This window comes from Odocoileus virginianus, chromosome 32 (genome assembly GCF_023699985.2).
Source record: "Odocoileus virginianus isolate 20LAN1187 ecotype Illinois chromosome 32, Ovbor_1.2, whole genome shotgun sequence".
Classification (NCBI taxonomy): domain Eukaryota; kingdom Metazoa; phylum Chordata; class Mammalia; order Artiodactyla; family Cervidae; genus Odocoileus; species Odocoileus virginianus.
Window position 1 is genome coordinate 2,260,821 of NC_069705.1, and position 24,702 is coordinate 2,285,522.

The 24,702-nt window shown below is 40.7% G+C and overlaps 1 protein-coding gene across 2 annotated transcripts; it reads left to right on the forward strand.

Annotated features, from left to right (window-relative positions):
- The first annotated feature begins 9 nt into the window (after window positions 1-9).
- On the forward strand, window positions 10-24,606 carry POLB (DNA polymerase beta). 2 transcript variants are annotated; one of them, XM_020881344.2, is made up of 14 exons: window positions 10-163; window positions 484-541; window positions 3,363-3,429; window positions 5,822-5,896; window positions 6,504-6,562; window positions 9,141-9,190; window positions 11,623-11,674; window positions 13,448-13,502; window positions 13,600-13,672; window positions 15,683-15,753; window positions 16,421-16,507; window positions 22,340-22,404; window positions 23,092-23,231; window positions 24,364-24,606. In XM_020881344.2, exons 1-14 carry the CDS (start codon window positions 103-105, stop codon window positions 24,456-24,458), a joined length of 1,008 nt encoding a protein of 335 aa, XP_020737003.1. In that variant the 5' UTR covers window positions 10-102; the 3' UTR covers window positions 24,459-24,606. The 2 variants fall into 2 exon arrangements, with proteins under 2 accessions (XP_020737003.1, XP_020737005.1); XM_020881346.2 differs by lacking the exon at window positions 23,092-23,231.
- The last annotated feature ends 96 nt before the right edge of the window (window positions 24,607-24,702 follow it).

A 24,702-nucleotide genomic window follows, 5' to 3' on the forward strand; every position in this document is an offset into this window, starting at 1 on the left:
GGCTGGTCCTGCCCCCTCGGCGAGTCCCGGCGTGTCCTCAGAGCTGGGGGAAGGGGCAGTCCTGGGCGGTGAGCTCTCCGTGGTCCTCGGGCGCGGGCCGCCATGAGCAAACGGAAGGCGCCGCAGGAGACTCTCAATGGGGGCATCACCGACATGCTCACAGGTTAGTCCGGCGGGCGCCGCCGTCTTTCTCCTTTGCTGCCTCCCCGCCGCCTTCCCTACCTCCCCTGCTGTCCTGACAGCCCAGGACGAGCCGGCCGCCCGCAGCGCGGGGTCTTCAGTGCCGACCTTCGCTTCGCCGCCGATGGCCGGTTGTCAGCGCTGCTGGGGACCCTCGAGTCGCTCTTGGGCTGCCTTGAGCTGGTGTGCCCGCGGGGGATCACTGGTGCCTTAAGAGGTTGTTAACGCCTCCTTCCAGGAAACTCGGTTCTTGTTTGTTTACTCGTGGCTCTTGTTCACCCGGACCTCTTGTTGCCTTTTCAGAACTCGCAAACTTTGAGAAGAACGTGAACCAGGCTATCCACAAATACAATGCCTACAGGTGGGACGGTGCAAGCATTGTCTAGTAGCATGCGTTCTGGGATGTGTGGCAGTTGATGGGACTGAGGGTCCCCGTGGACATTTGAACCATCTGCATAAGGAGGAAAAAAAAAAAAAAAAGCAAGAACTGAGGGTATTGACTCTGGCGGCACTTTCCTGCTATATTTCTGGGAGAATTGGCAGAGCTCTGTAGGATCCGTTTTGATTGGTTCCCTGTTCTGATTGAAAATAGGCTAATACGTCCTTTTCCCCATCAACAAATATGAATTACTGAAAATGCAGTTTGATTTCAAGCCCTAATGAAAGACAGTGAGGCCTGTGTTGTGAAATGGATGTGGATCAAGGGAATGTTTCCATCTGGTCGGTCAGTGGGTATTCTGTCACTTTTTGCATCCCATCCTAGTCCATTTCACCAGGGCCCTTATCCCAGCCATTAATGCCCCATCCATCTACTTCTGCACCCTTAACCTGGAAGCATGTCCAGTCCCTCAACTCTTAAGAACAACAAAGCAGTCTTTCTCACTTTCCTCAGCCCTTGAGCTAGCACCTTTCTCTTTTCTCCACTTTACAGTTAACCTTGAATAATCTGTGTTCCTTGTCTGGTTTTCTGCATCCCCAGCCATTCCTTATCTCATTGCAGTGTAATTTCCTTCCTGCCGTTTCTCTGAAAGCCTCTCACCCACATCTCATCTTACTGAACTCTCAGTGACGTTCACCGTGACTTCCATGATGGCACAACCTTCTGTTCTTTCTTACCTTTTAATGCCCTTAGCCCTTTTTTCTCAGTTCTGTAGTTGGCAGTCTTACCATTCTTGGCTTTGAATACCAGACCATGACTCCAAATCTGTGTTCACAGAAGTTTTCTCCAGGTTTTCAAGCCTGTGTTACCTTTGTCTCTACCCTTTCAAAACTAAACTCATCTTCCTCCTTTCCTTCCCACTCAACATAACTAAAAACTGTTTACACTCCCTTTCTTTACCTCTTATGAATTTCTAGGTAAAGTAATTGTACTGTAGTCCACACATTTGATAATCTGAAAATTAGAGAGATATCCAACCCTATATTCTGTTTGAGTCTTAGCAGGTTCAGAGAGGAGGTGTTTGGTCTTGAAGGAGCCCAAAGTGGGAGATAAGTGAGAAAAGGAACTCTCTAGAGAAAGGAAACAAAATGAGCCACGGCATTGAGACATGAGGGGTATTTCATTTTCTAGGGAGTCAGTAATTCAGTTTGTTTATGGGATATAGTCTGAGTGGGAAATAAGTCTGGAAAAGCAGGTGATGCCTTACACCCCTGAAGGCTCCTCCCCACCCCCCCAGTTCCCCATACATGTTTCTTTTGATGTGGCCAAAGTATTCTCTTGAAAATAGTTATCTGATCTTGTCATTCTCCCACATTAAATAATTAAATATTTTCTCTTTCCTTTAATAAAGCCCCAGAGCATCAGGCATACAAAAGACCTTTCACAATTTAACCCTTCTTCCCTTTCAGGCTTTGTGTCATAGTGCCAATTATGTGGAACTACTTGCCTTTGTTGAAACAATTTCCTCTATAGATTGCACTCAACCTACCTTTCCAGACTCATTATCAGTAATATGCTAATAGAGAAGTCAGAAGAAATCCAGGTCTAAAGGTTACATGTGCTAGAACAGAATGAAAAACTAAGGTCCAAGGACTCTCTAGTGTTTATGCTTCAGACTTGGAAGTGCTGCTCTGTACGGGCATCAGTGCTCACCTACATTTAGCATTGAAATTACAGACAGGATGCCATCAGTGGGCTCCCAGGGTGGACCCCGTCTGTCACCAGGTTACTGAACGGGGTATGTGTAGAGATGGCAAGGATCACAAGTCAGTGCTCTGAAACGAGAGTGATGAAAAAACAACTGGTACCTACCTGGACACGGGAATACAGTTTTAAGCCATGAATTTTAAAATAACCATCCATAAGCCAGTTTCATATGTAGTAGTTTGAATATTACTAGCTGCACATTTTTTATGAAAGATTATTATGAACAGTTTCTAAAAACTAGCTATTTTAAGGGCTTCCCTGGTGGCTCAGCTGGTAAAGAAATCACCTGCTATGCGGGAGACCTGGGTTTGATCCCTGGGTTGGGAAGATCTCCTGGAGAAGGGAAAGGCTACCCACTCCAGGTTTCTGGCCTGGAGAATTCCATGGACTGTGTAGTCCATGGGGTCGCAAAGAGTCGGACACAACTGAGCGACTTTCACTTCGCTTCACTTCTGGTGACTCAGACGGTAAAGAATCTGCCTGCAATGTAGGAGACCTGGGTTCAATTCCTGGGTTGAGAAGATCCCCTGAAAGAGGGCATGGCAACCCACTCCAGTATTCTTGCCTGGAGAATCCCCATGGACATAGGAGCCTGGTGGACTATAGTCCATGGGGTCACAAAGAGTCAGACACAGCTGAGTGACTTAGCACATGGCATATAATTGTATATATGTACGTATAGAGTCAGACATGACTGAGCAACTATACACAGAACAGCACAGCTATTTTAAAAAAAAGGCTCGATGATGTTTTCCATTTAATCCCCAAAGGGAAAGACTACTGGTTTCCTAAATCACCCTAGTTTTACATATACGATTAAATTTGTGTTATTCTCAAATGTGAGGATCTTCAGAATACTTCTAAAAGTTAGAGATGTGGGTGATCTGTCAGCTCATTGAGTTTTTTAAGTTTTACACAGATGTGGGAAATTAGTTATCTTGGTGAAAGTTTAAGCTGCTTATTTGCTTGTATGTATAAGAAAAATTAACTACCTCACTGGATTTCTAATTGGTTTTCCTTTTTTTTCCCCTTGTAGAAAAGCAGCATCTGTGATAGCAAAGTACCCACACAAAATAAAGAGTGGAGCGGAAGCAAAGAAACTGGTAAGTTTAGTGAGTAAGTTGGTCGAAGAGTTCACCCGTGTACCAGTTTGGTGGTTCCCCACAAGACAAAATTTGCCTCCGAAACTGCCCTTGACCCAGGCAGGCAAATTTCACTGCTTTCTTGGAATAATATTAATGCTATCTCAAGCATACTTTCTCAAGCTCCAAGTGTGTTTATTGGAGGAGGGGGTGGGTTAAAAAGTTTTTTAATATATGTAATTACAGTTTTCTTTTACTTTGCCATGTACATGTGTGTTCATTTTCACATTGATTTTCAGCTTGAGAGTTAGTCCTTAAGAAGAGTGTGGTAACAGATTGGGACTAGCATATCTGCTCACTCGCCATTCCTTCTGATCCCCCGTACAGGGATTTATGTGAGTTAGAGTTACTGTTTCCAAGGAGCTCTTACTTGCTAGTGATAAGCTCATGATTAAGCCCCTTTGCATAGTATGGCATTTAGCCCTGTTCTCTGTAATTTCCGTGAAGCCCAGTATGCTGGCAGTGTCACAGTTTCTAGTAGCGTCACCTGCATCTCTTGTTAATTTGCATTAACATTGCTAAGAATATCTTAGGGAAGTCTTCCTATTGATAAAAGTTTCTAAGTTCCTCAAGATTAAGGACCGTATCTTATGCATTTGTTGTTAAAAATGTCAAACTGGCATGACTTTTTGAGAAGTTGCCACCTTATTTTATTCTTTACCTACCTGTGTAGGTTTCACAAAAGCCCTCTAGAATTTAGGTATTAGTATCTGACTGTCCTTAATTTTCTCATAAGAGCCTATAACTGCTCTTTTATTTTCACTTTTCAGAGTTATAACATTACCATCAATCTTACGCATCTTATGATTGAGTGACAGATCCACATTAATTATGTGTCACATGTTCACCTTTCATTTATTACTCACAAGTTACGCTCAGGGGTTTTAAATCCTTTGTGCCATTAACAGTTCTCAACTTCGGTAAATCCTCCCCAAACAGGCTAGCCTAACAAGTTTTAAGTACCTTAGACTTTAATTCTGAGTTTCTCTCTTAGTGAACTGACCCAGTTTTACCACTTCTGCTTCCCTCTTATCACCACTGAATTTCTTTCTTTATGGTAATTGCAGGTAGCCTGCTCATTTGTTAGAGGCAAACTTTTGACAAGTTCTGATGCATCTCATCCCAAATCTGAGCCCATGGTATATCTCTAACAAAAATGTAGAAATATCCAAAATTCCTTTTGCATAAGACTGAATTTTCACTGTCAATTTAAAAAGCACAGACCTACTCTCTGGCGCATGTGAGTGCTTCTCAGTTATCTAGAAACTTGATATTTCCAGAATGAGAGTTTTGCCTTTTGTTCCTTAATGTTAGATTTAGAAAGTAGCTTAGGCCAAAATTGCTTCAGATCTGTATGTATCTTTTGCTTTAAGAGATGAGAAACGCAAGCAGTTTCCCCTTTTTGTTCTACTTCTTTTATTCACTCCTACCTATATTTGCTATTTTCAGATCTTGACTATGCATTCAGTGGTCTTTGGACACTTATTTAAACATTAAATCAATTAAGAATATAGAACTCATTAGAAATGCAGTCTGCTGCATCAGAAACTCTAGGTCGGGACATGGCATGCTGTGTTTTAACACATTCCCCAGGTGGTGCTGGGGTATGCAGAAGCTTGAGAAAGCTTCCTCTGTTCCAGAGGAAGTCCACAACAGCATTGTTGTAATATCAGAAATTCAGCCATTCAAATGTTCTCCTACAGGGCATTTTTAAGTAAATGATGATACATTCGTACAGTGATACACCATGAAGTCATTAAAGTGGTTGTAGTTATATTTATTTATTGGTACATAAATTTGTTCATGATGTATTTTTAAGTCAAAACACTTTACAAAGCAGTGTGATTCTATTTTTGTAAGAAAAAGGAAGGTATATATACATACATGTATATACGCTTGTTTATATACATATACAGATAACTTTGCATGTCTATGTATGTATATGAATGTATATGTATATACTGACTGCAAAAAAGTCAGTATATAGCAGATGTTAAGTGGGAAGATTATAGTTTATTTTAATTTTCAGAGTGATGAAATTAACAAATGATACTAGTATTTTTCTTTATTCAACTTTGTAGTTTCTAATTTTTCTACAACAAAAGTTAATTTTTTAAAAAACAAGAGTCATTTAGAATTGTCTCATTAGGGCTTTTCTTTTGGCAGTCATTTAAGCATTTTGTCTTTGGGAGAATATATATATATTTTTTACTGGTGCTCAATTACCTGTGTCCTTTGAAGAATGATCATGTAGTGGTCATTGGTTTTTCATTTCTCATTTTTTACTTTATCTTCTAGTGATTTGGTAAGCATTATATTTATGTGACTTTTGTATTTTTTATTTTCTATGTAGCCTGGAGTAGGAACAAAAATTGCTGAAAAAATTGATGAGTTTTTAGCTACTGGAAAATTGCGTAAACTGGAAAAGGTAAAATTTTTGCTTATTTGTTTGTTTGATAATTATGACAGCTATCCTGTAGCACCGTTGCAGAGGAGGTGCAATCATCCCCTCCTTGAGACTCCGTAGGTTAAGGAAGGACAGTTCATGGCTCTCTAAGTGTCCTGTGTTTTAAGTTTTAAATATCTCTCCTCTAAAATGTTCGCTTATTTTATGTGACATTTAAGAGACTGTTTGCCTCTGTAATAGAATTATTTCTTTATTTTCATTACCAGTTAGAAGGGAGATTATAAACTTAGACTGAGTGATTGTTATGTTTTAGAGTTTGTATCCTTAAATCCTCCCAAGCATTTTTTATGGTTTTGTTTTACTCTGATATGTAATTGTATTACTTCTGGTCTTTTATGAATAAACCTTTAAAAAATACTGGATGAATGAGAAATGAGCTATCTTCATCTGCTTTCTTACTCACTTGTAACCACTGAGTTTGTACATGAATACTTCTGCGTGGGTTATCCAGGCAAATGTAATGGCCCTTAATAAGTCTCTTAGCAGACTAGTGTATTTCTAATAAGATCGTTTGAGTCTTCAAAGCATTCCTAAGTCATTGTTAAACTTTTTTTTTTTCCCCTTTAAGATTCGGCAGGATGATACGAGTTCATCCATCAATTTCCTGACTCGAGTTAGTGGCATTGGGTAAGAATTCTTTTTTAAGCAGATACAGTCATAGGGTTGGTTTAAGTTTTTGTGTGTCAGCCGAACTGAAGAAGTTCCTGTTTCCCTTTCAAAGCTGTACCTTTCTGCCTCTGTGCCTTTGTCCACGTACTTCCCTCTTCCACACTTTACATGTTTGAAGCTGGTTCTTCAGTTGCTGCCTCGACTTGAAGAGCACCATTCAAGGCCCCCATTCATCAGCTCCCTGATGAATCTAGTTTGAGGCTCCAGCCAGAAATCGTCTTTCCTTCTCTGAGCTCTGTTAGCACTTGTTCTGTGGGCATATTATTACTCCAGATTATGTCTCTTCTGCCTCTCTGGTCATATTTATCTTAAACATTTAAAATGCTTTTTTTTTTCTTTCCTGTAGCACAGTGCATATGAGTTTGGAGCAAGCAGTCATTTTTTAATGGAGGCACCTTTATCTTAAATTTGATACTCAACAGAGTAAAGATTAACACCAAAATGTTAGGACTGCAGCACTTTGCGTAACTGTTGTCTTGATAGATTGAAGCGTAGGTATATGGTGATTGTTTCTTTTTTTTTTTTTTTTTATTAGTTGGAGGCTAATTACTTTACATCATTACAGTAGTTTTTGTTATACATTGAAATGGATTAGCCATGGATTTACATGTATTCCCCATCCCAGTCCCCCCTCCCACCTCCCTCTCCACCCGATCCCTTCCCAGTGCACTAGGCTGGAGCACTTGTCTCATGTACCCAACCTGGGCTGGTGATCTGTTTCACCCTAGATAATATACATGTTTCAATACTGTTCTCTTGAAACATCCCACCCTCGCCTTCTCCCAGAGTCCACAAGTCTGTTCTTTACATCTGAGTCTCTTTTACGCCAGTCAGGATGGCTGCTATCCAAAAGTCTACAAGCAATAAATGCTGGAGAGGGTGTGGAGAAAAGGGAACCCTCTTACACTGTTGGTGGGAATGCAAATTAGTACAGCCACTATGGAAAACAGTGTGGAGATTTCTTAAAAAGCTGGAAATAGAACTGCCATATGACCCAGCAATCCCACTTCTGGGCATACACACCAAGGAAACCAGATCTGAAAGAGACACGTGCACCCCAGTGTTCATCACAGCACTGTTTATAATAGCCAGGACATGGAAGCAACCCAGATGCCCATCAGCAGACGAATGGATGAGGAAGCTGTGCTACATATACACCATGGAATATTACTCAGCCATTAAAAAGAATTCATTTGAATCAGTTCTAATGAGATGGATGAAACTGGAGCCCATTATACAGAGCGAAGTAAGCCAGAAAGATAAAGACCATTACAGTATACTAACACATATATATGGACTTTAGAAAGATGGTAACGATAACCCTATATGGTGATTGTTTCTTAATGGCAACGTTTTCGGTAAAAGTTATTTTAAAAGATATCAAGTTCCTAAACCTAGTATATAGAAAAGGAGCATAACTCTTTGGGGCTCCAAAACAATGATCAATATAAAATGTTAGCGTTTGTTTTACAGAGCATCTGTTACATTGTTCTCTTTCCAGTCAAGAAAACTGAGTACAGAAACCGAGGTAGCTGTGGCAGGGTCAGAATCAGAACCTAGGTCTCTGGGCTTTCAATTCAGATATATTATTTCTGTGCCATGTTGCCTTCCTGATATGAATATTAGTTTCTGTGCCACACAGTTTCTGTACCAAGGCTCTTTATCATTGAAATCTCAGTTTATTTATCATCTGAGAGGCCTTCCCTCATCACCCAGTCTAAAGAAGACCGGCCACTCTGTCATAGTACCCTATTCCAATTCATCTACCTGGTATTTTCTTTGTTTATGTATCTATTTATTGTCTCTCTCTACCCACTGGAGTGTCAATAGGTAAGAGCAGAGCCCTTACTTGTCTTATTCCTGCAGTCGTTTCAGCACCTGGAGTATCTTTAATAAGCCCTTATTAAATCTCATTTGCTAGAATGAATAGTTTTCAAGGGCCTGTATGTCTGGTTTATGAGTAAAGTACATAGGCATTATGACACCTAGCTGCTTGGACATCTTTTTCATGTCTAAGTTCACAACTGTCTTCCTGGATTAAGGCTTCAAGGATTTGAACATTGCCAAAGTAACCACTTTGGGCTTTTGGGCTTCCCTGGTAGCTCAGCTGGTAAAGAATCCACCTGCAGTGCAGGAGACTCCAGTTCAATTCCTGGGTCGGGAAGACCCCCTGGAGAAAGGATAGGCTACTCACTCCAGTATTCTTGGGTTTCCTTGATGGCTCAGCTGGTGAAAAATCCGACTGCAATGCGGGAGACCTGGATTTGATCCCTAGGTTGGGAAGATCTCCTGGAGAAGGGAACGGCTACCCACTCTAGTATTCTGACAGGGAGGATTCCACAGGCTGTATAGTCCATGGGGCTAAGAGTCGGACACGATGGAGCGACTTTCACAAAGTAACCACACAATAGTTTAGCGGGTCTTTTTTAGCTCACCAGTAACTTTTATGTTTGACAAGAGACGACATTACTGGTTATTTGTTATGAGGATCCTGAGTTTCACTTGACATTGAGATGATATTTTTCTTTCTTTGTAGTCCATCTGCTGCAAGGAAGTTTGTAGATGAAGGAATTAAGACATTAGAAGGTGAGTCTGTACAGTTGGTCACTAATTTCAGGTCAGATATGGTTCTGAAGGACCGGTGATGCTCTCAGAAACTGAAACTTGAAAAGAAACCTTTCTCAGTTAGTAGATACGAATGATGTGCATACTCAATCCTCAGTCCTGTCTGACTCTGCAACCTCATGAACTGCAGCCTGCCAGGTTCCTCTGTCCATGGAATTTTCCAGGCAAGAATACTGGAGTAGGTTGTCATATCCTACTGCAGGGAGATATAAATGATAAGATTTTCTTTTTAACTATACGATAAAGAATAGATGTAAAGTGTAGTTTATATTCTGATTTTAACTGTGTTGTGGTCTATAATTCAGAAGAAAATCAAGAAGAGCAAGAGGTGGTGTCTTGGTTCAAAGAGAGTAACTTCATTTGCAGATTTTTAGATGATTTAAATTGCTTTTGTTCCTTTAATAGAATTTTAGACCGTTGAAATTCTGTACATTCAGCCTAAAAGCCAAGTCATGTATATTGAGAAAAATTCTGTTAAGAGGCTTATAATTCTTATTGAAGGAATTTTTGCTTTCAAAGAAGTGATAAAAATAGAAGTCAAGTAATTGTAAAACATTTTCCTTAAACCTAATATAGCAATCTTTTAAATATAATCTATCTCTTCATGCTTTCAAGGGTATGTACTATATTGATTCATTACAGCCCATCTGTGGTATTTGGGCATTAATATATGTGGGCTCAACTATTTATAAGCAACCCTAATTATTAGGTGGACAGAAATTTTGGAGACTGACCTGGGATTGCATCCAGTTTCCACCAGTTTCTTAGAATAGATGACTGTGATGCTTCAGGTTCTCAGCTACAAAACAGTTTCATAGTATCTCATGTGATTTAATGCAGTAATGTCTGTAAAAACTTAGCAAAGTGCTTGGTACCTAAAAATAATAACTGACTCTTAAAAGGTATGACTAATTAGTCATACTATTAAGAATTTGTGTGACTCTCATAGCTAAGAGTGAACTTGTTCTATACCTGCATCTCATGGAGGGTTAGTGCTTTTCTGCGTGTGGCATATATCGTTTATCTGAGTAAAATATTGGTTAAAGAGGCCAAGAGTTTATTCCTCTTAGGTATTCAGTTGCATCCCTTGGGAGTGTCGAGGATCTACAGTGATGGTTTTCGATTATTTCACTGTTCACAGATATGTAATGTAATAGCTGTTGGATCTCTCTCGATACATATAACAAACTCAGTATTTCTATTGCATTTTCAGTCATATACTTAATTGTTTTTGTGTGCACAGAACTATGATAAGTATTTCGTGCTCAGTGTGTCATAAAGGTGCTTGTCTTTCTCCATTTTGTACCTCCAGGGAGAATTTGGGAACATGAGGTGACCGTTTTGTTGTTGTTGTTGAGTGGGTGAGCTGTGCCGCACTCTTTGCAACCTCATTATTGTAGCCCCGGGCTTCTCTGTCCACGGGATTTCCCAGGCAGGAATACTGGCGTGGGTGACCATTTTCTTCTCCAGGGGTCTCCTGACTCAGTGATTGAACCCGTGTCTCCTGCGTTGGCAGGCAGATTCTTCCCCACAGCCCCAGGACAGCCCAGGGGCGGCCATGGGACCGCCTCTGAGGCAGCCTTACCTGCCGTCCTCCACCAGCTCGCGCCTGTGCTTCTGCCCATGGAGGGGCCGCCCAGCCTCAGACTCGACAGTTTCCTGATTGAAAATGACAGTGACACCTCTCCTTTCAACAGAGGGTTTAGCACAGTGGCTGCACAAGTCAGTACACAAAGGATGTTAATTCACTGGACGAGTGGATGAACAGAGAACAGTATGAATGAACTTCTGCAGCTGCTGTTAATCATGAATTAAGCGATATAAGTCCTTAGAAGGGTGATGGCCACCACTGGTGGCTCAGTGGTAAAGAATCCGCCTGCCAGTGCAGGAGACATGGGTTCAATTCCTGGTCCAGGAAGATTCCCTGGAGGAAGAAATACAACCCACTCCAGTATTCTTGCCAGAAAAACCCCATGAACAAAGGAACCTTTCAGGCTATAGTCCATGGAGTCGAAGAGTTGGACCCAACTTAGCTACTGAACAACAATAGAAGGTCCTTACAAGGCTGCTTTCTGCTATACTCAGTGAAATTTTATATGATCTTGATATGTTTTCTGTACTGTTTGATATAACTATAATTGAAATTTTGACTCAGTAAATAAAAATGATTATGAAATCAACTGTTAGGTTTTACTACATTGACTTGAAGTCACCTTCATCAAGTCCTTAGTATCTGAAAGTTTTTTTCATTGTCTTTTCAAAGTCATTACAGTGTGTTTCTCTAGGTAGTCCTTTGAAGAAAGGATCACTGAATTTAGCATTTTTCCCCCCAAAATTGGAAAATGTTTTTTCCCCAGAAATTAGCACCTTAACTTTATTTATCTTCTATACAGATCTCAGAAAAAATGAAGATAAATTGAACCATCATCAACGAATTGGGCTAAAGTAAGATAGCAAATTTTCTTTTGACACTTGAAGTGTAAAAGTAAAAAAAATTATAGCCATTCTTCTGTACTGCATAAGTTTTCAGATTTAGCTAAACACAAATCATTTTACTATTCAGAAACGTTAAGGTTGTTGTATACTCCTGTAGAGCGTATCCCTGTATTTACACGTGGTGTGTGTGTTTGGGGGGGTTCCCTCATTCCCTTGACTTTGGCTGAGAACTTCCTCTTAGAATACACAGAATGGAGGGCGTCAGTCAGTCAGGGTGTTTATTTCTTGCATACATTGTTGAAAGCACTGCACTTGGCGTGAGGTTAGGATACAAACAGGTTCAGTGTAGCTCTCAAGAATTTTAGTCTATATGAGAAGGGGCCATGACCGTGAAAAGCTTAATTTTTTAAAAAAGGAGTAGGAAAAAAACCCAAACACCTAAATAACAGAACTGGAATAACTAGTAGATATGTCATCTGTCAGCATGGGTAATTTCTTTTGTCACATGCGAAATACAGACCCTCCCCCCTCTTCTAACTATTTACAGCACATAGTGCATTAGCTATATTTACCCATAAGCTTGTATCTCCTCTGATCTTGTATTGTCTTGTGGGCCATTCAGTCCTAATAACTTTCTGAACTTGCCTGATAATGCCTTAGCACAGTATTTGAAAATTTATCCTGACCTTCCAAAACTTCAAATCAGTGAGACATCAGGATGGTGTGGTTCCCACTCTCTTTGCACTTATATAGTAAATGGACATCTTCTGAAGAACTTGCTTGTTGTGAGAATTGGTTTTGAACAGTTTGTTTATCATTCTTGGATGTTATTTAATACTAAGATAAGACTCAGTGCTAAAGAATCTGCCTGCCAGTGCAGAAGAAGTGGATTTGATCCCTGGTCCGCAAAGATCTCCTGGAGAAGGAGTTGGCAACCCACTCACAACTCACTCAGTTATTTTTGCCTGGAAAATCCCATGGACAGACGAGCCTGGGGTCCATGGGGTCGCAAAGAGTCAGACACAACTTAGTGACTGAACAACAGCAATGTTTTAATAATGTTACTGAAATACTATTTCATATACCATATAATTTTCCCACTTAAAAGTATATAAGTCAATGAGTTTTTTAAGTGTATTGCCAGAGTTGTACAACCATCACTATATTCAATTTTAGAGCATTTTCATTATCCCCAGAAAAGCCCAAACCCATTAGTGGTCACTCCCCATTTCTCCCCAGCTGCCCTTCCTTCCCCTAGCGCCTGGCAACCACTATTCTACTTTCTGTTTCTATATTTTTGGCTATTCTGGATATTTCATGTAAATGAAATAATATAGTATTTGGTCTTTTGTGACTGACTTTCACCAAATGTTGTCTCAGTTCATCCATATTGTAGGATCATATTTTAAAATATTTATACAAGTATTTTTCAGGATTTAAAAGCAGTAAATTGCAATCCCTGAATTTGCCAGTAGGGAGCAGTCTAACTTGGATGCATACTAAACTTAAATATATTTATTTACTCTTGAAATGTGAAGTTTATTTAAAATAAGTTTGAATGGAATATCTGCAATATCACTAAGTGTGGCACTTAAGGATTGGTCCAAGTTAAGGAGTAGACCTTTCCTCATACCGCCCCCCCCAATTTTGCTCTTCCTAATGAATTTTAGTCTTGATTTTTTAAACATCTGCTTGTGTAAAGATGCTCAATAAGGTAAACAGTTTAATGTTAAGATTTAAATTTTACAAAAAATCTTTTGTATACTTATTCTGTCTTTGTAGATATTTTGAGGACTTTGAGAAAAGAATTCCGCGTGAAGAAATGTTACAAATGCAAGTAAGAGTGCCCTGCATTATATTCTTTAATTAGAATTGAGAATGTCTCTTGGTGAAAAGCCATTTTTAGAATACTAACTTAATTTTTCTTCTATTAGGATATTGTACTAAGTGAAGTTAAAAAAGTGGATTCTGAATACATTGCTACAGTCTGCGGCAGTTTCAGAAGAGGTAACATACTTCCTAATCTTAGGTTATTCATGCCTTGATGTTAAAGTTGCTAATGTATACAAAAAACATGCATTAAAAAGGTGTAATTTCCGTTACTTCATAGATTTGCTAAGACCTCATAGTTTTAGCTAAGTTTGTTTATAAATGGGAATATATGAGTAAATTAGAGGAAGTTCATCCTGATTTTGATAGGATGGGTTTGTTTTTTCTGCTGTTTTGGCTTTTGGGCTGCGTTGGGTCTTCATTGCTGCACGTGGCTTTCTGTAGTTGCGGCTTTCTTGGTGGTGAGCAGTGGTTTCTCTTGTTGCAGAGCATGGGCTCTAGGCCTGCAGGCTCAGTAGTTGTAGCACGCGGGCTAAGTTGTCCTGTGGCCTGTGGGATCTTCCCAGACCGGGATCAAACCCTCGTCCCTTGCATTGGCAGGTGAACTTTTAACCCCTGGACCACTGGGGAAGTTCAGCATGGGCGTTTTTGATGACCAGTTTTAATAAAATTTATAAAATAATTTTATTATAATAGAGAACCTGCCTGCCAGTGCAAGAGACATAAGAAACACGCGTTTGATCCCTGAGTCAGGAAGATCCCCTGGAGGAGGGCAGGGCAATCCACTCCAGTATTCTTACCTGGAGAATCCCATGGACAGAGGAGGGCAGGCTGCAGTCAGTCCATAGGGTCACAAGGAGTCGGACACAACTGCAGTGACTTAGCACTCACATAACATAATTTTAGGTATATTAAATACTAGTAGTTGTTGTCTGGCCAGATGCTAGTGAAGCTGTGGGTAGGTTTTTTGCTTCTTGTTTTACTTTAATTTTCAAAGTTTTCTATAATGAATCAAAGTTTAATGTCTCAGGAACACCAGTTTAAAACCAGTTCTCAAAACAACCAGGTTCTTTAGATCTTGATTTACTATGTGAATATGAGCAAAGTAAGAACCACTTAATCCAGCATTTTGGAAGGGTAACCTAAAATTTTAAATTGTTATTTTTGATCAGTTGTGTCTAACTCTTTGTGACCCCATGGACTGCAGCACACCAGGCTTCCCTGTCCTTCACCAGCTTCCAGAGCTTGCTCAAACTCACGTCCCTTGAATCGGTGATGCCATCTAGTTATCTCATCCTCTATCATCGCCTTCTCCTCCTGCCTTCAGTCTTTACCAGCATCAGGATCTTTTCTAATGAGTCCGCTCTACGCATCAGGTGGCCAAAGTATTGGAGTTTCAGCTTCAGCATCAGTCCTTCCAATGAATATTCAGGACTAATTTCCTCTAGGATTGACTGGTTTGATCTCCTTGCAGTCCAAAGGACTCTCAAGAGTCTTTTCAAACACCATGGTTCAAAAGCATCAATTGTTTGGTGCTCAGCCTTCTTTATGGTCCAACCTATTTTACCCCTGTTATCTTACAAAGTTGAAATTGAGAAACTTTATATAAATTTTGGAATAGATGTCTGACTAAATCTGTGGCCACCTCTAGAGTTTTGGTTAGGAAGTGGTAATAGGCTGTCAGAGATTCTCTGGGCAGCTGCTCAGATCGTCTAGCATTCTTATCTATGATATCATAGTAGTAATGGTTACCGATATTCTTTAAATGAATGCATTCGTATGAATTGAAGTGAATTTTCTGATTAATACAGAGTTATATTGTTTGAGAGTCTTAGATATTTATTTAGTGTTCATAGATGTATTTAAAGCTATATTTAAATATTGTTTTTATCATCATTATTGAGTAGTTTCTTAGTTGCATTTTTAATAACTTATAACTAATTGTATACAATGCATATCTAATGTCAGTTACTGTCGTTATCTGAGATTCTGGTGTTTACATCAATAAACCTGAATACTTGGACAGAAAGTTGAAGTCTTTTAACTAATTCTGAGTGTGAAACACAGTGAAATAGAAAGTTAAGCAGTAAGAAGTAAGAGTCTTCTATGTGTCATCACCTCAGTTCAATATGTGCCTCACTGATACATTCACAAGGGAAACTCCGTACCTGTTTTTTGCTGTTATAGGTGCAGAATCCAGTGGTGACATGGATGTCCTTCTCACCCATCCAAGCTTTACTTCTGAGTCAGCCAAACAGGTACCTCAGAACTTGTAGGCAAAGGTGATCAGTCCTTACAGCAATGAATATCATTTTCTAAGAGATAGTTGGGTATTTTCAGAATGAGTTTTTGTTTTAATCTTTCTGAAAGTCAGTTGAATCACTTTGTACTGGTTGAATTCTGTGAAAGGCAATAAGTAAATTGTTGAAAGGAATGTGTATTGTTTTTCCACAGAGAACTGACAGAACTGCTTACTATTTGAAAGAGATGAAATTTAGTAAGATACTTCCAGAATTATTTATTGCCTAGCATAGATACTTTAGAAATATCCAGTATAATATTCAGGCTTTAACGTAGAAGTATTTTGCTATTAGAAATACTGTATTAAGAAACTTCACCTCTGTTAGAAGACCCATGAAGGCAAATGTTTTTTATCTTGGAATATATACCTTTTAAAGATAAGCAGGTAACTTTGTTTATGAAACAGGTAAAGACAAATGATGTCTGTTTGGAGGTGTCATGGTATTCATGAAAAGCAGTGGTTTCATTTGATAAGGTGAATTTTCTGTTAGAAGAAAAAGTAGTCAGAGCATAGGAAAACTAGGCATTTATGCAGAGAGCATCAGAAATCTCATGTTAAAAATGCTTTCTTGCTCTAAGAGAGTAATTGCTTTTTTTTTCTTATCCCTGATTATGATTCTACAGCCCAAGCTGTTGCATCGTGTTGTGGAGCAGTTACAAAAGGTCTGTTTTATTACAGACACTCTGTCAAAGGGTGAAACAAAGTTCATGGTGAGTACTCACTTGAGTTAACACCTTTGAAAAACAAGTAACTGTTCTGAGAGTGACCTCACTGTAGCTTAGTGTCTGTCGGTAAATAGGGCACCCTGGTCCTTAGAGGGGACATGCTCTCTAACCTGAGAATATTCTAGTGAAGAGTTTGTTCAGCATGCCCCATTCGTAAATAACTTGTGCCATTGGAATAGGCGGTGGTGGTGGTTCAGTCACTAAGTTGTGACTCTTTGAAGCCCTGTGGTCTGCCCACACCAAGGCTTCCCTGTCCTTCACCATCTCCTGTATTTTGCTCAAAATCATGTCCATTGAGTCACTGATACCACCCAGCCATCTCATCCTCTGTCACCCTCTTCTCCTGCCTTCAATCTTTCCCAGCATCAGGGTGTTTTCCAGTGAGTCAGCTCTTCACATCAGGTGGCCAAAGTGTTGGAGCTTCAGCTTCAGCATCTGTCCTTTCAAAGAGTATTCAGGGTTGATTTCCTTTAGGATTGACTGGTTGGATCTCCTTGCAGTCCAAGGGGCTTTCAAGAGTCTTCTCCAGAACCACAGTTAGAAAGCATCAGTTCTTCAGTGCTCAGCCTTCTTCATGGTCCAATTCTCAAATCCATACATGGCTACTGGAAAAACCATAACTTTAACTATACAGACCTTTGTCAGCAAAGTAATGTCTCTGCTTTTTAATGTACTGTCTAGGTTTGTCATAGCTTTTCTTCCAAGGGGCAAACGTCTTTTAATTTCATGGCTGCAGTTACCATCCATAGTAACCAAGAAAATAGTATCTGCCACTGTGTCCACTTTTTCCTCATCTATTTGCCATGAAGTGATGGGACCAGATGCCATGATCTTAGTTTTTGGAATACTGATTCTTAAGCCAGCTTTTTCACTATTTTCTTTCACCCTCATCAGGATAATGGAATAGGTAATTAGGCATAATCTGCTTTTTTAAAAATATCCATAATGACTTTGACACATTATATTTTTTTTTCCCTAAAATAGCAAATATTCTTTGACTCAAAATCTATTAATAAGTGAGATTAGAATTGTCTGAAGAGCATTATCTGTGACAGCTCGAAAGAAAGAAGGCAGTCAGGCTCAGTGATGGAAAGTCCAGGGGAAGAGCCGCACAGTGTGAGGCGGTGGGTAGGGGAGCGGCACCCGCAGAGCATCGCTGAGAAGCCCACTGCTGCGGACCGTGCCGCCCTGTGGTCTTCCTGGGGGATCAGGGCTCAAGCACTCAGGACAAATGGCCGATGGGTCAAAAACAGATGAATAAACGGTCCTGTGTAGAAACTGGAGGCAAGTAGAAATCTTAGGGCTCAGGTAACAAGCCACCTTTGTCTGTTGCTCCCTTAAATAGAGCATGTGGACCGTCTCTTCTCCATGCTCCCCTTTTCGTGAGATGTGCAACTGAAAGGAAGGAGCCTGTACTTCTGGGGCGTGGATAGGCTAAAATTAGCAAGAGGCTCAGCGTGCAGATCTGACAGTCTTAGCTGAAAGTAGAAGAAGATGGTTGAGACAGAACATTGAAACACCACGTCATTTAGAAACTAGAGCGTGGTTGCCAGGGCCTGGGCAGGGTGGCAGGGAGACAGGAGTGAGTGTTCCGTGGGGACAGGGTATCAGTTGCAGACGGTGATGAAGTTCTGGAGATGAATGGTGGTGATGGTCACACCGTGTGAATGTGCTCTGTGCCGTGGAACCACACGCTTACACGTGGTCCATCTCGTGTAATTTAATCACCTGTGCAGAGAATGTCGTTAAGTGCGGCATGGTGATTTTAATGGGCTATGAGAGTATATTGTCTAAGTTGGCCAAACTTTATCAATAGTTTCAAAAGAACTTTGGGAAAGGTAAAAATAAAAATCCTAATCAGTTTTAGGAAATTAAATTTTTATTGATTCTCCTGAGTCTGTCAGGTTTTGAGCTCTGTGTCCAAAAGTGTATCCACCCAAGATATTAATAAAAATAGGGTTTGTATGTGCCCTGTGAACATTCTTTGGAATTTGGCTTGTCTTTAATTCCCTCAAAATGAATGTGCACAGCTTATATTTAAAGAACATTCAGTCAGATAAAATTCTAAAAATAATACATGCGAGACAAGTTTGGGGTTTTTTTGTTTTGTTTTGTTTTTAAGTAGTAAGAAAGTGTCCTGGCATGCCTGAGCATATTCTGGGAACTCTTGTGGCCTGACTGTCTTCCTGCAGTAGTCATGTTGTGAAAGGCAGTGAGCTGTCTCCTGGGGAACTACACCAGCTGTTTTCAGAATTAGCCACCAGGAAGGTGTTTATTCAACTGAAAAAAGCAGAAGCATTTTTTTACAGTCTGAACAGCTTTCTGCTGTGCCCAGAGAGACCCAGAGGGAAGGCCAGCGGAGGCTGTGGTCATCTGGCCAGCAAGAATACAAGGACAGAGTACAAGCTGGTGGGCTGGGGGCAACCCGCAAAGGGAGGCGGGCAGCCACGTGCATGAATGCTGAGAGCTGCTGATGGTAGTGGAATTCCTAGTAGCTTCTCAGAGAAGAGCATCCTTTGCTAGGAAGGTCGTGGGCAGCCAAACCCCAGTGATGCTGCAGAGTCAGCCAGTTCAGCCTTTACAGAACCTGTGCTGTGTGAGAGGCAGGGCCACTCCCCCATCCTGGGGTACAGGCTGGAGCGGTGGGAATCTTGGCTCTCTCTTGCCTTCCCGTCCTTGTATGTACCTGGCAACACATGTACAGATCTTGCTAGAAAGGGAATCCTCCCAAACCGATTCCCAGAAGAAAACAGGTTAAGAGATAAGAAAGCAGTTTTTGGTTTGCTTTTGAAGTACAGAAGACTTTAATAGACTGTAAGATCCAGAGACTAAGGCCTTTTTGTTCTGGCAAAAGCATCCATCTAAGTGGGTTTGTGTATAAAGTTTGGGCATCATACATGTGCTTCATGTATTTACTGAAGCTTAGAAAAGGCCACCTGTGAGCCTGCTGTCTTGACATTTGCTGTTCATGTTTGTCAGGATGAGAAGCACTGCAGGTCAGCTTTCAGCTCGTTTTGTTTTGGAGGCAGTAAGAAGTGACCTGGCCTGGTGGCAGAGACGGGGGTGGGGGTGGGCGTGTTGCGTTGCAGTGAGCAGGTCTGGGCACAGAGGCGTGAGGTCTGGGCTCCACTGCAGTGCCTTGAGCAGTGCTGGCAAGTTGCTCTCCTCCTGCGCGTCTTTCCTTTTCTTACCTGTAAAATGACGTCCTTGCCCTCTGTCAAAGGACTCTCACGTGGGTTAGATTTAGGTCATACACGTGGAAACTTTGAAGGGTCTGTACAAATATCTTTTGAAGATACTGAATCTTTTAAAGAGTTGTATAGAGTGTTATACTAGGATAATATATAATAATAATGTAAAAAGAGTGTGTTTCTGTTTGGAAATAGATCGGTGAGAGGAAGGCAGTAGTCTAGAAGGTATTAAATTGGGGAACAGAAGGGATGGACAGAGAGGATGGTGCTGTCCAAGAACAAAGTGGGGAGAAGGGGTATCGGTCAAATGAAAGGCTGTATTCAGTCAATTCACCAAATACGGTGTTTAGCATCGCAGTGTTTTATGCTCTGCCCCAGGAGCATGAGATAGATCAGTGAATTTAAGTGGTACTTGCATTTGAGGGGCGTGGAAGGGACTGCTTGTCAACAATATGAATATGTTAAGTAGGTAGTACTTAATATATTAAGTAGTGAATATATTAAGTAGGTAAGTTGCATGGTAGGTTAAAAGTGTGTGCTCAGTCACTTCAGTCGTGTTGGACTCTTTGCAACCCCATGGACTGTAGCCCACCAGGCCCCTCTCTCCACGGGATACTTCAGGCAAGAATACTAGAGTGGGTTGCCCTGCCCTCCTCCAGGGGATCTTCCGGACCCAGGAATCAAACCCAGGTCTCTTACATCTCCTGCATTGGCAGGGGGGTTCTTTACCACCAGTACCAACTAGGGAGTTCAAGAAAAGGTATTAAATAGGATGGCCTCACTGAGATGACAGCTGGGGAGAGGCTTGAGGTGAGGGAGTTAGCCCAGCAGATCTCTGAGGGGAGAGACAGGCAGGCAGGAGTCAGGGCAGTGACTCTGGGCACAGAACATTAGTGAAGATCACCAAAGAAGTTTTAAGATCTCTGGATTTCTGAAAGGAAATTGGCTGCAAAATGAATCACCTTATGAAGTAGAATAAACTCCACTCTATATCGATCCAGTTGATTTCAGAATATCTTGTTGCTATAATCACTGACTAAATAGTTTGAAAGATACAACCTTCTCTGTGTTTTTAAAGTTATTTTTAAAACATGAATTCCTTTAAACTAATAGTAATCAAACCTTAGGAAAGTCAGAGTTATTCCAGATCTTCTTGTGGACTCATGGTCTTTAGTTAATTCAACTATTCTTCCTGTGAATAAAATAACATTTGGAAGAAAAACCAATTTCCTCTGCATTTAGATACCTTTTTATATAGATGAGTACCACTCGGATTTTAGCATTTTTGTGCAGGTTTGGCCTCAGAAGATGATTTTCTGTGATCACAGTGAGGATTCAGGGGACAATAGAAGAAACCTTGGTCACACTAGAGGAATGGAAGAGACTTTATTTCGGACAGTCAGCGAAACTACCTCATCAAAATGCCAAACAAAACTAATCCACTCACTCTAATAAAGAATTTACAGTAATACAGAGAAATTCTTTAACACAAGCACTTCAGAAAAAGTGCAGGAAATAAAATTTAGCCTTGAGGAAAGGAACAAAGCTGTTAGATGAAATCCTGTTACTGATGTGACAAATAGCAGGATCACTGCCTATGGCGCTCAAACCTCCATATCCGCAAGGTAATGCCTCATGGTAATTCCTTCTGAAGGTTGAGTTGGAACTTGTTAGTGCCTCAGAAGGTAGGTTTCATATTTGAAGATAAACAGGATTCATTAATCTCTCAGCCAGAGGAGTTGCTAGAGAAAATAACCATTTTAGATTTTGATTTTTATGTGTTGCTGAGTGAAACGTACGACATTTAGTGACGTGTGTACCAGCTTGACTGCCCTTCAGAACCGGAAGCCTGTAACTTGTGTGTTTTTCTCGGAATGTGGCGTTTGAAGCTTTAAATTTGAAAAATGGCGATGTTTTTCTTTTTTACATATCTTACATATGGGTTGTTGCCCAGCCCATAAACTTTCCACATTTTTCTGGGAAAGGAAAAGATAACAAAACAGACCTTGATAATTGTTGTTTTAAAACTGCAGAAGTATAATGAAAACACCCCTGTAGAGAAGGAATAAAACGGTCCTCTATCTTTTAATTTTCTTCTTAATTGTACTTTCTCTGTCTTCTCAAATTTCTGGAAGATATCTTCAACTTCAAATTCTTCTATCATATTTTTAATTTTGATTTAAATCTTTTCCTAGAGTTTTCTGTAGAATTCTGTCCTTGTATCATGGATAAAATATCTGTAATCTGAGAAGATTACTGATAGCTTTTGTGTGTGTTTTTGTCTCTCTGAATAATCATTGTTTCTTCCAAGTTGCTTTTTTCTGTTTGTTCTGGTCTCTGTCTTCCATGCTTTCCTTGATTATTTTCTTGTTTAGAGTCACAAAAAAGCCAGATGAACCATCCATCATCTGCTGTTTCCTGTGGTTCTTTAGTAATCATGAAGTATTACAGTACAAAGGGGGTGATAACATATAGAGCATAGAAAAGTTAAGTTACAGATCTTCACAGTTCTAAAACCACCTCCATTTAAAGCAAAAGTAACTTCACACTTAACAGTATTTGATTAGAATTAAGCCTTAAGTTTAAAAAAAAAATCTTCAAACATTATTTTAAATATCCATTTTAGGGTGTTTGCCAGCTTCCCAGTAAACACAATGAAAAGGAATATCCACACAGGAGAATTGATATCAGGTATTGCTCAAAATTTGTTGCTGACCTATTAACTTCTTTCTTTTCTCCTTTTCCCCCCTCCCTCTCTATATCTTGGAATTTGCATAAATATCCAGGATCCCTTTTCATTCTGTAGTCCCATGCTGCTGCTGAGTCATTTCAGTCATGTCCAACTCTTTGTGGCCCTGTGGACTGTAGCCCACCAGGCTCCTCTGTCTGTGGGATTCTCCAGGCAAGAATACTGGAGTGGGTTGCCATTTCTTCAGGGGATCTTCCTGACCCCTGTCTCTTAGATCTCCTGCATTGGCAGGTGGATTCTTTGCCACTAGCGCCCCCTGGGAAGCCCCTGAAGTGCCATATGTCCCTGCAATAGACAGTGTTTGGCCTGAAAGTATGTAAAGAATAACACTGTCCACGTAATCTGCTTTGTTGTCTCTGGATTTGCCTCTCGATAGGGTGCCTTCCACAGCATGAGGTGGATCCCGCTGGGGAAGGTGGTCCTGAGACACCTTTGGGTTTGTCCACACCGCTTGCCGAGCGTAGTTTACTGAAGCCTGAGCTAACTGCATTTAAATGGTCCTGGTGATGATCTCCTCTTCAGGTTATTGGACTGCACAGGCTTGTATTGTGCCTTACTGATTATGAGTCCTGTTTTTGCTAAGTTTAAAATGCGTAGTAAAGGATTGCTTGATTGTTTATTTTGTTTAGGTTGATACCCAAGGACCAGTATTACTGCGGTGTCCTCTATTTCACTGGGAGTGATATTTTCAATAAGAATATGAGAGCTCATGCCCTAGAAAAAGGCTTCACAATCAATGAATACACAATTCGTCCCTTGGGCGTCACTGGTGAGTATTTGTGTCTGCATCGGAGATAATCCCAGTCATCTGGATATTTTGGTTTGGCAACTTTGGTTTTTCTAAAGAGCCTGTATGTAACCATGGCAGTTAATTGTAGTTTCTTTAGTATTGTTAGTCCCTCAGGCAACAAAGAAAGCTTTGCTCCTTAGGTGTTCCCAGGCCCTCAGCTCATGATGACAAGATTTAGTTATTTTCTGTGTTAGAATGGATTAAATTCTTTCTACTTCCATGGTCAGTAAAAAAAGAAAAAACTCTTATTGATCTAAAGGATTTTTGTTTTCTTAAATGTACCTCCAAGATTTCTGACAAACTCAGGTGTTATTCCTTTCACTGTCAGGCCAAACTTGGTAGGTTTGACTCCAAACTTATAAAGTTTAAAGGGTAAGAATTGCTTAATCTGTTTTTAATAGATCTTGTGAACATTTCACAATATATTTATTACGTGGTTTACTGTTATCCAGGGGCTTCCCTGGTGGCTCAGTGGTTAAAGCGTCTGCCTGCAATGTGGGAGACCCGGGTTTGATCCCTGGGTCAGGAAGACCCCTTAGAGAAAGAAATGGCAACCCACTCCAGTATTCTTGCCTGGAGAATCCCGTGGACAGAGGAGCCTGGTAGGCTACAGTCCACGGGGTTGCAAAGAGTCAGACACAACTGAGCTACTTCACTGTTTACTGTTATCTTCTAGGAGAATGAAAATTTTGTCTTTTTGTCCTAAAGCTGTAAAGTAGGGCTGTGCTTCTCACATGTCAACGTGTGTACAGACCACGTGGGGCCCTCACTAAATGCAGGTTTCACTTCAGTGGGCTTGGCAGAACTGCGGCCCTGCTAGCAAGCTGCCGGGCAGTGCCAGTACTGTTGGTCCAGGGCCCATGTGCTGAGTTGCAGAGAACTCCCTGGAGTCTTTCCCTGGTACAGGGGAGATCCAGCTGAGAGGAGAGTCGTGGAGTAGGGTCACTTCAAAGGGTGGGAACAGGAGCTCTTGAGGGAGGTCTTTTTATGTCGCTTGTGGACTGTTTTCTTTTCCCTCTGAAAGCGAGTCCTGTTCAGCTCTCAGTCCCGGCCCCTCTGTAACTGAGCTCCAGGACTGGCTGGTGAGGAAGGCTCTGGTCCCTCCTTGCAGGCGTTGCTGGGGAGCCCCTGCCCGTGGACAGTGAGAAGGACATCTTCGACTACATCCAGTGGAAATACCGTGAGCCCAAGGACCGAAGCGAGTGAGGCCCATCCTCCCTGGCACAGCCCGATTGGGGTCTTAATTTATTTCTTAAGCTTTGCTATGTAAGGGTCTGTGGTGTTTTTAAATAACTGTTTCTTCTTCATGGTGTAGCCTGCACTATAGTCAATAAAACCTCTTGTATGATTATCAGCTGTGATCTAGTTCTTAACTTCATTAGCAAACATTTAAATTTATATATTCTGTTGATGACCGCACTTTATTAAGGGTCAGTAGACAGAATTAAGA